General features: G+C 60.2%; 1 protein-coding gene across 1 annotated transcript; it reads right to left on the minus strand.

The window, feature by feature from the left end:
- Positions 1–114: 114 nt before the first annotated feature.
- LOC115917013 (cleavage and polyadenylation specificity factor subunit 1-like) lies at positions 115–11,843 on the minus strand (the record flags this gene model as incomplete). The annotated part of the gene is made up of 6 exons (XM_030970746.1): positions 115–181; positions 6,932–7,249; positions 7,978–8,119; positions 9,843–9,927; positions 10,457–10,547; positions 11,727–11,843. Coding segments are annotated over 6 exons (820 nt in total), but the record flags the coding sequence as incomplete, so codon positions are not given.
- Positions 11,844–12,319: the final 476 nt, after the last annotated feature.

Here is a 12,319-nt window from a genome sequence, read left to right on the forward strand (position 1 = left end):
AAACTCAAGCAAACCCAACCAAACCCAACCAAACCCAACTCAACTCACCCAAACCCTCCCAAACCCACCCCAACCCTCCCAAGGCCGTCCCGCCCCGCGCCGGCCGTGCCGTACCCAGGAATCCCAGCTGGCTGCCGTCCACCATGAAGTCCACGCTGTAGACCTCCAGCGGCTTGGCGTCCTGCGGGGACACCCGTGTCACCTGAGAGCCCCAGGTACCGCCGAGCGTCCCCCAGAGCCTTGGGCTGCCACCTCTGAGGGGCCTCTGAGAGCCCCCAGGGTCCTCGAGTGGCCCCGAGGGTCCTTCAGGTGTCCCCAGGACCCTCAGGTGTCACCCAAGACCCCCAGGTGTCCCCAAGATCCTCAGGTGTCACCCAAGATCCTCAGGTGTCCCCCAGGCGCCACCCAAGCTCCTCAGGTGTCATCCAAAATCCTCAGGTGTCACCCAGGACCCCCAGGTGTCACCCAAGATCCTCAGGTGTCACCCAGGACCCCCAGGTGTCACCCAAGCTCCTCAGGTGTCCCCCAGGACCCCCAGGTGTCATCCAAGCTCCTCAGGTGTCATCCAAAATCCTCAGGTGTCCCCCAAGAGCTTCAGGTGTCCCCCAGGTGTCACCCAAGACTCCCAGGTGTCCCCCAGGTGTCACCCAAGATCCTCAGGTGTCCCCAAGATCCTCAGGTGTCACCCAAGATCCTCAGGTGTCACCCAAGCTCCTCAGGTGTCCCTCAGGTGTCACCCAAGACCCCCAGGTGTCACCCAAGATCCTCAGGTGTCCCCAAGATCCTCAGGTGTCACCCAGGACCCTCAGGTGTCCCCAAGATCCTCAGGTGTCCCCCAGGACCCCCAGGTGTCATCCAAGCTCCTCAGGTGTCATCCAAAATCCTCAGGTGTCCCCCAAGAGCTTCAGGTGTCCCCCAGGTGTCACCCAAGACTCCCAGGTGTCCCCCAGGTGTCACCCAAGATCCTCAGGTGTCCCCAAGATCCTCAGGTGTCACCCAGGACCCTCAGGTGCCCCCAGTAATTGTCCCCAAGGACCTTCAGGTGTCCCCAAAGACCCCAACTCTTGGATGTTCCCCAGGACCCTCAGGTGTCCCCGGTAAATGTCCCCAAGGACCCTCAGGTGTCACCCAAGACCCCCAGGCGTCCCTGGAGATGTCCCCAGGTCCCTTAGGTGTCCCCCAGGTGTTCTCCAGGACCCCAACACGTGGATGACCCCAAAGGACCCTCAGGGGTGCTCCAGCGATGTCCCCAGTGACCTTCAGGTGTCCCCCAAGACCCCCAGTGTCCCCCGAGGCCTCGGACTGTCCCCCAGGACCGTGCAGCTGTCCCCCACACGTTCTCCAGGTGGCCCCAAGGAGGACTCGTTTGCCCTGGGGGCACTTTGGTGTCCCTGGGGAACTTTGGTGGCTTTGGGAAGGTTTGGTGTCCCCATGGTGGGTTTGGTGTCCCCAGTCCCGGTTTGGTGTCCCTAAGGCCGTTTGGTGTCCCCGTCCCAGTTTGGTGTCCCCAATCCCGTTTGTTGGTGTCCCAGTCCCAGTTTGCTGCAGTTGGTTTGGTGTCCCCAAGTCCCAGTTTGGTGTCCCCAGTCCCAGTTTGGTGTCCCCAGTCCCAGTTTGGTGTCCCCTGTCCCAGTTTGGTGTCCCCAATCCCAGTTTGGTGTCCCCAGTCCCAGTTTGGTGTCCTAAGTCCCAGTGGGTTGTGTCCCCATCCCATTTGGTGTCCCTATCCCAGTTTGGTGTCCCCAAGCTGTGTTTGGTGTCCCCATCCCATTTGGTTTGGTGTCCCAGTCCCATTTGGTTTTCTGTCCCAGTTTGGTGTCCCCAATCCCAGTTTGGTGTCCCCTATCCCAGTTTGGTGTCCCCAATCCCAGTTTGGTGTCCCTGTCCCAGTTTGGTGTCCCAGTTTGGTGTCCCCAATCCATTTGGTGTCCCCTGTCCCAGTTTGGTGTCCCCTATCCCAGTTTGGTGTCCTAATCCCAGTTTGGTGTCCCCTATCCCAGTTTGGTGTCACTAATCCCAGTTTGGTGTCCCCAAGTCCCAGTTTGGTGTCCACCTGTCCCAGTTTGGTGTCCCCAATCCCAGTTTGGTGTCCCAGTTTGGTGTCCCCAGTCCCAGTTTGGTGTCCCCAATCCCAGTTTGGTGTCCCTGTCCCAGTTTGGTGTCCCCAGTCCCAGTTTGGTGTCCCCAGTCCCAGTTTGGTGTCCCCTGTCCCAGTTTGGTGTCCCCTGTCCCAGTTTGGTGTCCCCAATCCCAGTTTGGTGTCCCAGTCCCAGTTTGGTGTCCCCTGTCCCAGTTTGGTGTCCCCAGTCCCAGTTTGGTGTCCCCAATCCCAGTTTGGTGTCCCCATCCCAGTTTGGTGTCCCCTGTCCCCCAATCCCAGTTTGGTGCTCCCAGTCCCAGTTTGGTGTCCCCAGTCCCAGTTTGGTGTCCCCAATCCCAGTTTGGTGTCCCCAGTCCCAGTTTGGTGTCCCCAAGTCCCAGTTTGGTGTCCCTGTCCCAGTTTGGTGTTTGGTGTCCCCAACCCAGTTTGGTGTCCCGTCCCAGTTTGGTGTCCCCAATCCCAGTTTGGTGTTCCCATCCCAGTTTGGTGTCCCCAGTCCCAGTTTGGTGTCCCCTGTCCCAGTTTGTGTGTCGGTATCCCAGTTTGGTGTCCCCTGTCCCAGTTTGGTGTCCCCTGTCCCAGTTTGGTGTCCCCTGTCCCAGTTTGGTGTGGTGTCCCCACAGTGTCCCAGTTTGGTGTCACCCGTCCCAGTTTGGTGTCCCCAGTCCCAGTTTGGTGTCCCCAGTCCCAGTTTGGTGTCCCCAGTCCCAGTTTGGTGTCCCCAATCCCAGTTTGGTGTCCCCAGTCCCAGTTTGGTGTCCCCCAGTCCCAGTTTGGTGTCCCCACCCAGTTTGGTGTCCCCAATCCCCGTTTGGTGTCCCCAGTCCCAGTTTGGTGTCCCCAATCCCAGTTTGGTGTCACCTGTCCCAGTTTGGTGTCCCCAGTCCCAGTTTGGTGTCCCCAATCCCAGTTTGGTGTCCCCAGTCCCAGTTTGGTGTCCCCTGTCCCAGTTTGGTGTCCCCTGTCCCAGTTTGGTGTCCCCAATCCCAGTTTGGTGTCACCTGTCCCAGTTTGGTGTCCCCAATCCCAGTTTGTGTGTCCCATTGTGTCCCCGTCCCAGTTTGGTGTCCCAGTCCCAGTTTGGTGTCCCCAGTCCCAGTTTGGTGTCCCCAAGTCCCAGTTTGGTGTCCCCAAGTCCCAGTTTGGTGTCCCCTGTCCCAGTTTGGTGTCCCCAGTCCCAGTTTGGTGTCCCCAATCCCAGTTTGGTGTCCCCTGTCCCAGTTTGGTGTCCCAGTTTGGTGTCCCCAGTCCCAGTTTGTTCGTCCCAGTTTGGTGTCCCTGTCCCAGTGTCCCAGTTTGGTGTCCCCTGTCCCAGTTTGGTGTCCCCAGTCCCAGTTTGGTGTCCCCAATCCCAGTTTGGTGTCCCCTGTCCCAGTTTGGTGTCCCCTGTCCCAGTTTGGTGTCCCCATCCCAGTTTGGTGTCCCCTGTCCCAGTTTGGTGTCCCCAATCCCAGTTTGGTGTCCCCTGTCCCAGTTTGGTGTCCCCTGTCCCAGTTTGGTGTCCCCAATCCCAGTTTGGTGTCCCCTGTCCCAGTTTGGTGTCCCCTATCCCAGTTTGGTGTCCCCAGTCCCAGTTTTGGTGTCCCCAGTCCCAGTTTGGTGTCCCAGTCCCAGTTTGGTGTCCCCAATCCCAGTTTGGTGTCACCTGTCCCAGTTTGGTGTCCCCAATCCCAGTTTGGTGTCCCCTGTCCCAGTTTGGTGTCTCCCAGTTTGCTGTCTTGGTGTCCCCATCCCAGTTTGTCCCAGTTTGGTGTCCCCAGTCCCAGTTTGGTGTCCCCAGTCCCAGTTTGGTGTCCCCAATCCCAGTTTGGTGTCCCCTGTCCCAGTTTGGTGTCCCCTGTCCCAGTTTGGTGTCCCCAGTCCCAGTTTGGTGTCCCCAATCCCAGTTTGGTGTCCCCAATCCCAGTTTGGTGTCCCCAGTCCCAGTTTGGTGTCCCCAGTCCCAGTTTGGTGTCCCAGTTTGGTGTCCCCAATCCCAGTTTGGTGTCTCCCCGTCCCAGTTTGGTGTCCCAGTTTGGTGTCCCATGTTTGGTGTCCCCAGTCCCAGTTTGGTGTCCCCAATCCCAGTTTGGTGTCCCCAGTCCCAGTTTGGTGTCCCCAATCCCAGTTTGGTGTCCCCTGTCCCAGTTTGGTGTCCCCAATCCCAGTTTGGTGTCACCTATCCCAGTTTGGTGTCCCCAATCCCAGTTTGGTGTCCCAGTCCCAGTTTGGTGTCCCCAGTCCCAGTTTGGTGTCCCAGTCCCAGTTTGGTGTCCCCTGTCCCAGTTTGGTGTCCCCAATCCCAGTTTGGTGTCCCCAGTCCCAGTTTGGTGTCCCCTGTCCCAGTTTGGTGTCCCCTGTCCCAGTTTGGTGTCCCCTGTCCCAGTTTGGTGTCCCCTGTCCCAGTTTGGTGTCCCCAGTCCCAGTTTGGTGTCCCCAGTCCCAGTTTGGTGTCCCCAATCCCAGTTTGGTGTCCCCTGTCCCAGTTTGGTGTCCCCAATCCCAGTTTGGTGTCCCCTGTCCCAGTTTGTGTACTCGTCCCAGTTTGGTGTCCCCAATCCCAGTTTGGTGTCCCCTGTCCCAGTTTGGTGTCACCTGTCCCAGTTTGGTGTCCCAATCCCAGTTTGGTGTCCCCAGTCCCAGTTTGGTGTCCCCAAGTCCCAGTTTGGTGTCCCCTGTCCCAGTTTGGTGTCCCCAATCCCAGTTTGGTGTCCCCAGTCCCAGTTTGGTGTCCCCCGTCCCAGTTTGGTGTCCCCAGTCCCAGTTTGGTGTCCCCTGTCCCAGTTTTGTGGTCATCCCAGTTTGGTGTCCCCAGTCCCAGTTTGGTGTCCCCCAATCCCAGTTTGGTGTCCCCTGTCCCAGTTTGGTGTCCCCTGTCCCAGTTTGGTGTCCCCAGTCCCAGTTTGGTGTCCCCAGTCCCAGTTTGGTGTCCCCTGTCCCAGTTTGGTGTCCCCAGTCCCAGTTTGGTGTCACCTGTCCCAGTTTGGTGTCCCCTGTCCCAGTTTGGTGTCCCCAAGTCCCAGTTTGGTGTCCCCTATCCCAGTTTGGTGTCCCCAATCCCAGTTTGGTGTCCCCAGTCCCAGTTTGGTGTCCCCAATCCCAGTTTGGTGTCCCGTGTCCCAGTTTGGTGTCCCAATCCCAGTTTGGTGTCACCAGTGCCAGGTGTGCCCAGGTGTGCCAGGTGTACCTTTTGCCCGATGGCAGACACCAGGTAGCCGTGGCAGTGGCACAGGTGTGTGCCCAGGTGTGCCCAGGTGTGCCCAGGTGTGCCAGGTGTACCTTTTGCCCGATGGCAGACACCAGGTAGCCGTGGCAGTGGCACAGGTGTGTGCCCAGGTGTGCGCCCAGGTGTACCCAGGTGTGCCCAGGTGTGCCCAGGTGTGCCCAGGTGTACCTTTTGCCCGATGGCAGACACCAGGTAGCCGTGGCAGTGGCACAGGTGTGTGCCCAGGTGTGCCCAGGTGTGCCCAGGTGTACCTTTTGCCCGATGGCAGACACCAGGTAGCCGTGGCAGTGGCACAGGTGTGTGCCCAGGTGTGTGCTCAGGTGTGCCAGGTGTACCTTTTGCCCGATGGCAGACACCAGGTAGCCGTGGCAGTGGCACAGGTGTGTGCCCAGGTGTGCCCAGGTGTGCCCAGGTGTGTGCCCAGGTGTGCCAGGTGTACCTTTTGCCCGATGGCAGACACCAGGTAGCCGTGGCAGTGGCACAGGTGTGTGCCCAGGTGTGCCCAGGTGTACCTTTTGCCCGATGGCAGACACCAAGTAGCCGTGGCAGTGGCACAGGTGTGTGCCCAGGTGTGCCCAGGTGTACCTTTTGCCCGATGGCAGACACCAGGTAGCCGTGGCAGTGGCACAGGTGTGCCCAGGTGTGCCAGGTGTACCTTTTGCCCGATGGCAGACACCAGGTAGCCGTGGCAGTGGCACAGGTGTGTGCCCAGGTGTGCCCAGGTGTGTGCCCAGGTGTGCCCAGGTGTACCTTTTGCCCGATGGCAGACACCAGGTAGCCGTGGCAGTGGCACAGGTGTGTGCCCAGGTGTGCCCAGGTGTGCCCAGGTGTACCTTTTGCCCGATGGCAGACACCAGGTAGCCGTGGCAGTGGCACAGGTGTGTGCCCAGGTGTGCCCAGGTGTGTGCCCAGGTGTGCCCAGGTGTGCCCAGGTGTGCCCAGGTGTACCTTTTGCCCAATGGCAGACACCAGGTAGCCGTGGCAGTGGCACAGGTGCGTGCCCAGGTGTGTGCCCAGGTGTGCCCAGGTGTGTGCCCAGGTGTGCCCAGGTGTGCCCAGGTGTGCCCAGGTGTACCTTTTGCCCGATGGCAGACACCAGGTAGCCGTGGCAGTGGCACAGGTGTGTGCCCAGGTGTGCCAGGTGTGCCCAGGTGTGCCAGGTGTACCTTTTGCCCGATGGCAGACACCAGGTAGCCGTGGCAGTGGCACAGGTGTGTGCCCAGGTGTGCCCAGGTGTGCCCAGGTGTGCCAGGTGTACCTTTTGCCCGATGGCAGACACCAGGTAGCCGTGGCAGTGGCACAGGTGTGTGCCCAGGTGTGCGCCCAGGTGTACCCAGGTGTGCCCAGGTGTGCCCAGGTGTGCCCAGGTGTACCTTTTGCCCGATGGCAGACACCAGGTAGCCGTGGCAGTGGCACAGGTGTGTGCCCAGGTGTGCCCAGGTGTGCCCAGGTGTACCTTTTGCCCGATGGCAGACACCAGGTAGCCGTGGCAGTGGCACAGGTGTGTGCCCAGGTGTGTGCTCAGGTGTGCCAGGTGTACCTTTTGCCCGATGGCAGACACCAGGTAGCCGTGGCAGTGGCACAGGTGTGTGCCCAGGTGTGCCCAGGTGTGCCCAGGTGTGTGCCCAGGTGTGCCAGGTGTACCTTTTGCCCGATGGCAGACACCAGGTAGCCGTGGCAGTGGCACAGGTGTGTGCCCAGGTGTGCCCAGGTGTACCTTTTGCCCGATGGCAGACACCAGGTAGCCGTGGCAGTGGCACAGGTGTGTGCCCAGGTGTGCCCAGGTGTACCTTTTGGCCGATGGCAGACACCAGGTAGCCGTGGCAGTGGCACAGCGCCGTCACGGGTCCCTTCTGCTCCTTCTCGTAGAGCACCTTGAACTTGTTCTTGGTCAGCGGCTGCCCCGGCTCCGGCACCACCTCGATCACGTCCAGGATCAGGATCTGCCAGGTGAGACAGGTGGGACATGGACAGGTGGGACAGGGACAGGTGAGACATGGACAGGTGGGACATGGACAGGTGAGATTGGACAGGTGAGGCATGGACAGGTGAGATATGCACAGGTGGGACATGGACAGGTGAGACACGGACAGGTGAGGCATGGACAGGTGAGATATGCACAGGTGGGACATGGACAGGTGAGACACGGACAGGTGAGGGATGGACAGGTGAGATATGGACAGGTGAGACATGGACAGGTGAGATGGGACAGGTGGGACATGGACAGGTGGGACAGGGACAGGTGAGACATGGAGAGAAACCCCCAGCACCACCTCAATCAGGTCCAGGATCAGGATCTGGGGACAGGTGTGTCCTGGAGAGCCCAGGTGAGTCCTGGGACGTCCTCCAGGTGTGTCCTGCACCACGCAGGTACCCCCCAGGTGTCCCCCAGGTGTGCCAAGGTGTGCCATACCCAGCCCTGGCAGGTGACCTCCTCTCCCTGCATCAGGCAGGTGTGCCCCAGGTGTGCCCAGGTGCCCTCCAGGTGTGCTCAGGTGTGCCCCAGGTGTGCCCAGGTGCGCCCCAGGTGTGCCCAGGTGTGCCCAGGTGTGATCCCAGGTGTGCCCAGGTGTGCCCAGGTGTGCCCCAGATGTGATCCCAGGTGTGCCCAGGTGTGCCCAGCCGTGCCCAGGTGTGTCCCAGGTGTGCCCAGGTGTGCCCAGGTACGTACCCGGCCCCGGCAGGTGACCTCCTCGCCCTGCATCAGGCAGGTGCCCACGGCCACGTAGCCCTTGAGGCCCGACACCGTCTCCTCGGAGCGCATCGACACCGTCTTCATGCAGGTGACGTGCTCCCACTCCTCCAGGGCGATCCCCGCGCGGACCCATGGGCAGTGAGGTGGGAATATGGAAACGTGGGACAGGTGAGGTGCAGTGGGCACAGGTGGGACAGGTGGACCAGGTGAGACAGGTGGGACAGGTGGGACCAGGTGGGACAGGTGGGACCAGGTGAGACCAGGTGAGGACAGGTGGGACAGGTGGGACAGGTGGGACCAGGTGAGACCAGGTGGGACCAGGTGGGACAGGTGGGACAGGTGGGACCAGGTGGGACCAGGTGGGACAGGTGGGACAGGTGGGACAGGTGGGCACAGGTGGGACCAGGTGGGCACAGGTGGGACAGGTGAGACCAGGTGAGCACAGGTGGGACAGGTGGGACAGGTGGGACCAGGTGGGACCAGGTGGGCACAGGTGGGACCAGGTGGGACCAGGTGGGAGCAGGTGGGACAGGTGAGCACAGGTGGGACCAGGTGGGACCAGGTGAGACCAAGTGGGACCAGGTGAGGACAGGTGGGCACAGGTGAGCTCAGGGGGGTTTGGGGTGGATCAGGTGATGCCTCAAGGACACAAACCCCACACAGGTGATGGGTTCTGACCCCTCCAGGGCCATCCTGGGGCTCCAGGTGAGACCAGGGGGGCACAGGTGGGCTCGGCGGGGTTGGGATTTGGGGTTCCTGATGGGATTTTGGGGTTCCTCAGGGGATTTTGGGGGTTCCTGATGGGATTTGGGGTTCCTGAGGGGATTTTGGGGTTCCCAGGGGTATTGAGGGGATTTTTGGGGTTTCTGATGGGATTTTTGGGGTTCCCAGGGGTATTTAGGGGATTTTTGGGGTCGCACCTGGTGTTGGGGATGGGGTCACTGCGGGGGTTTGGGATTTGGGGTTCCCAGTGACATTTTTGGGTTCCTGAAAGAAGTTTGAGGTGTTCCTGAGGGGATTTTTGGGGTTCCTGAGGGAATTTTGGGGTGTCGAGGATGGGGTCGCTGCAGGAGTTTGGGATTCGGGGTTCGCAGTGGGATTTGTGGGGTTCCTGATGGGGTTTTTAGGGTTCCCAAGGATATTTTGGGGTTTCATGGGGACATTTCGCGGTTCCTGAAGGGATTTTTGGGGTCCCACCTGGTGTTGGGGATGGGTTCACTGCGGGGGTTTGGGATTTGGGGTTCCCAGTGAGATTTTGGGGTTCCCGATGGGATTTTGGGGTTCCTGAAGGGATTTTGGGGGTTCCTGAGGGGATTTTGGGGTTCCCAATGATATTTTGGGGTTCCTGAAGGGATTTGGGGTTCCTGATGGGATTTTGGGGTTCCCGATGGGATTTTTGGGTTCCTGAGGGGGTTTCGGGGTTCCTGAAGGCATTTGGGGTTCCTGAAGGGATTTGGGGTTCCTGATGGGTTTTTGGGGTTCCTGAAGGGATTTGGGGTTCCTGAAGGGATTTGGGGTTCCTGAGGGGATTTGGGGTTCCTGAGGGGGTTTTGGGGTTCCTGATGGGTTTTTTGGGTTCCTGATGGGTTTTTGGGGTTCCTGAACGGATTTGGGGTTCCCGATGGGTTTTTTGGGTTCCTGATGGGATTTTGGGGTTCCTGAAGGGATTTTGGGGTTCCTGAAGGGATTTGGGGTTCCTGATGGGGTTTTTGGGGTTCCCGAGGATATTTTGGGGTTCCTGATGGGTTTTTGGGGTTCCCAAGGATATTTTGGGGTTCCTGATGGGTTTTTTGGGTTCCTGATGGGTTTTTGGGGTTCCTGAGGGGGTTTTGGGGTCCCACCTGGTGTTGGGGATGGCCTCCCAGCTGACGGGCGAGATGAGCTGGATGCTGAAGGCCTCCTGCTGGGGGGGCACGTAGCGCTCGTCTGGGGACACCGAGGGGACACAGGGTCAGGGGGGACAGCGGGGACACTGGGGACACTGGGGACACTGGGGACAGTGGGGACATTGGGGACATTGGGGACAGTGGGGACAGTGGGGACAGTGGGGACAGTGGGGACACTGGGACTAGGGGGATAGAGAGGGATTCGGGGGTGTCCCCAGGTGTGCCCCCAGGTGTGCCCAGGACTATGCCAGGTGTACCCAGGTGTCCCCAGCTGTATCCCAGATGTCCCCAGGTGCCCCCAGGTGTCCCCAGGTGCCCCCAGGTGTGTCCCAGGTGCCCCCAGATGTCCCCAGCTGTATCCCAGATGTCCCCAGATGTCCCCAGATGTCCCCAGGTGTGTCCCAGGTGCCCCCAGGTGTACCCAGGTGTGCCCAGGTGTGCCCAGGTGTGCCCAGGTGTGTCCCAGCTGCCCCCAGGTGCCCCCAGATATCCCCAGGTGTATCCCAGGTGCCCCCAGATGTCCCCAGGTGTGTCCCAGGTGCCCCCCAGGTGTGCCCAGGTGCCCGCACCTCTCTCGATGCTCTCGAACTCCTTCTCCTCGCCCGTCATGCGCGGGATCCGCGTGCAGGGGTGGGGGGAGCTGGTGGCCACCGCGTACACCTGGGGGGGGAGGGGCAGCGCTGAGACCCCCCCCGGGGCACCCCAAAATCCCCTGGGACCCCCCCCGGGCACCCCAAAATCCCCCGGGAGCCTCCAGAATCTCCTGGGACCCCCCAGGGGCCCCAAAATCCCCTGAGATCCCCACGACACCCCAAAGTCACCTGGGGCCCCCGAAATCCCCAGGGACGTCTCCCAGGTGTGCCCAGGTGTGCCCTGGGTGTGCCCAGGTGTGCCAGGTTGTGCCCAGGTGTGTTGTGGGTGTGCCCAGGTGTGTCCTGGACACGTCCCAGGTGTGCTCTGGGTGTGTCCAGGTGTGCCCAGGGTTGTCCTGGCTGTGCCCAAGTGTGTCCCAGGTACACCCAGGTGTGCCCTGGGTGTGCCCAGGTGTGCCCAGGTGTTGCTAAGTGTGCCCAGGGTTGTCCTGGCTGTGCCCAGGTGTGTCCTGGAACATCCCAGGTGTGCCCAGGTGAGTCTCGGATGTGCCCAGGTGTATCCTGCCCATACTCAGGTGTGTTGTGGGTATAGCCAGGTGCGCCCAGGTATGCCTGGTTGTGCCCAGGTGTGCCCAGGTGTGTTCTGGTTGTGTCCAGGTGTGCCCAGGTGTGTTGTGGCTGTGCCCAGGTGTGCCCAGGTGTGTTCTGGTTGTGTCCAGGTGTGCCCAGGTGTGCTCTGGCCATGCCCAGGTGTGCCCAGGTGCGTTGTGGCTGTGCCCAGGTGTGCTCTGGCTGTGCCCAGGTGTGCCCAGGTGTGCCCAGGTGTGCTCTGGGTGTGCCCAGGTGCATTGTGGCTGTGCCCAGGTGTGCCCAGGTGTGCTCTGGCCATGCCCAGGTGTGCCCAGGTGTGCCCAGGTGTATTGTGGCCGTGCCCTGGTGTGTTGTGGCTGTGCCCAGGTGTGCCCAGGTGTGCTCTGGCTGTGCCCAGGTGTGCCCAGGTGTGCCCAGGTGTGCTCTGGGTGTGCCCAGGTGCGTTGTGGCTGTGCCCAGGTGTGCCCAGGTGTATTGTGGCCGTGCCCTGGTGTGTTGTGGCTGTGCCCAGGTGTGCCCAGGTGCGTTGTGGCTGTGCCCAGGTGTGCCCAGGTGTGCCCAGGTGTGCTCTGGTCATGCCCAGGTGTGCCCAGGTGCGTTGTGGCTGTGCCCAGGTGTGCTCTGGCTGTGCCCAGGTGTGCCCAGGTGTGCCCACCTTGGACTCCACGTGGTAGGCGACGTAGTGGGCGGTGCAGCGCAGGGGGATCTTCCGCACGGGCCAGGGCGCGTCGTAGGACAGGTATGCAGGCAGGACACTGATCCTCAGCTCACCCTAAACACCCCAAAGCGTCCCAAAAGTAACCCAAAATACCCCAAAATATCCCAAAGTGACCCAAAATATCCCAAAGTGACCCCAAAATACCCTGAAATATCCCAAATTAACCCAAAATATCCCAAAGTGACCCCAAAATACCCTGGAATATCCCAAATTAACCCAAAATATCCCAAAAGTAACCCAAAATATCCTGAAATATCCCAAAATACCCCAAAATATCCCAAAGTGACCCCAAAATATCCTGAAATATCCCAAAATATCCCCAAAATATCCCAAAGTGACCCCAAAATACCCTGAAATATCCCAAATTAACCCAAAATATCCCAAAGTGACCCCAAAACATCCTGAAATATCCCAAATTAACCCAAAATATCCCAAAAGTAACCCAAAATATCCTGAAATATCCCAAAGTGACCCCAAAATATCCCAAAATTAACCCAAAGTTACCCCAAAGTGACCCCAAAATATCCTGA

The sequence above is a fragment of the Camarhynchus parvulus genome, unplaced genomic scaffold (assembly GCF_901933205.1).
Source record: "Camarhynchus parvulus unplaced genomic scaffold, STF_HiC, whole genome shotgun sequence".
Classification (NCBI taxonomy): Eukaryota; Metazoa; Chordata; class Aves; order Passeriformes; family Thraupidae; genus Camarhynchus; species Camarhynchus parvulus.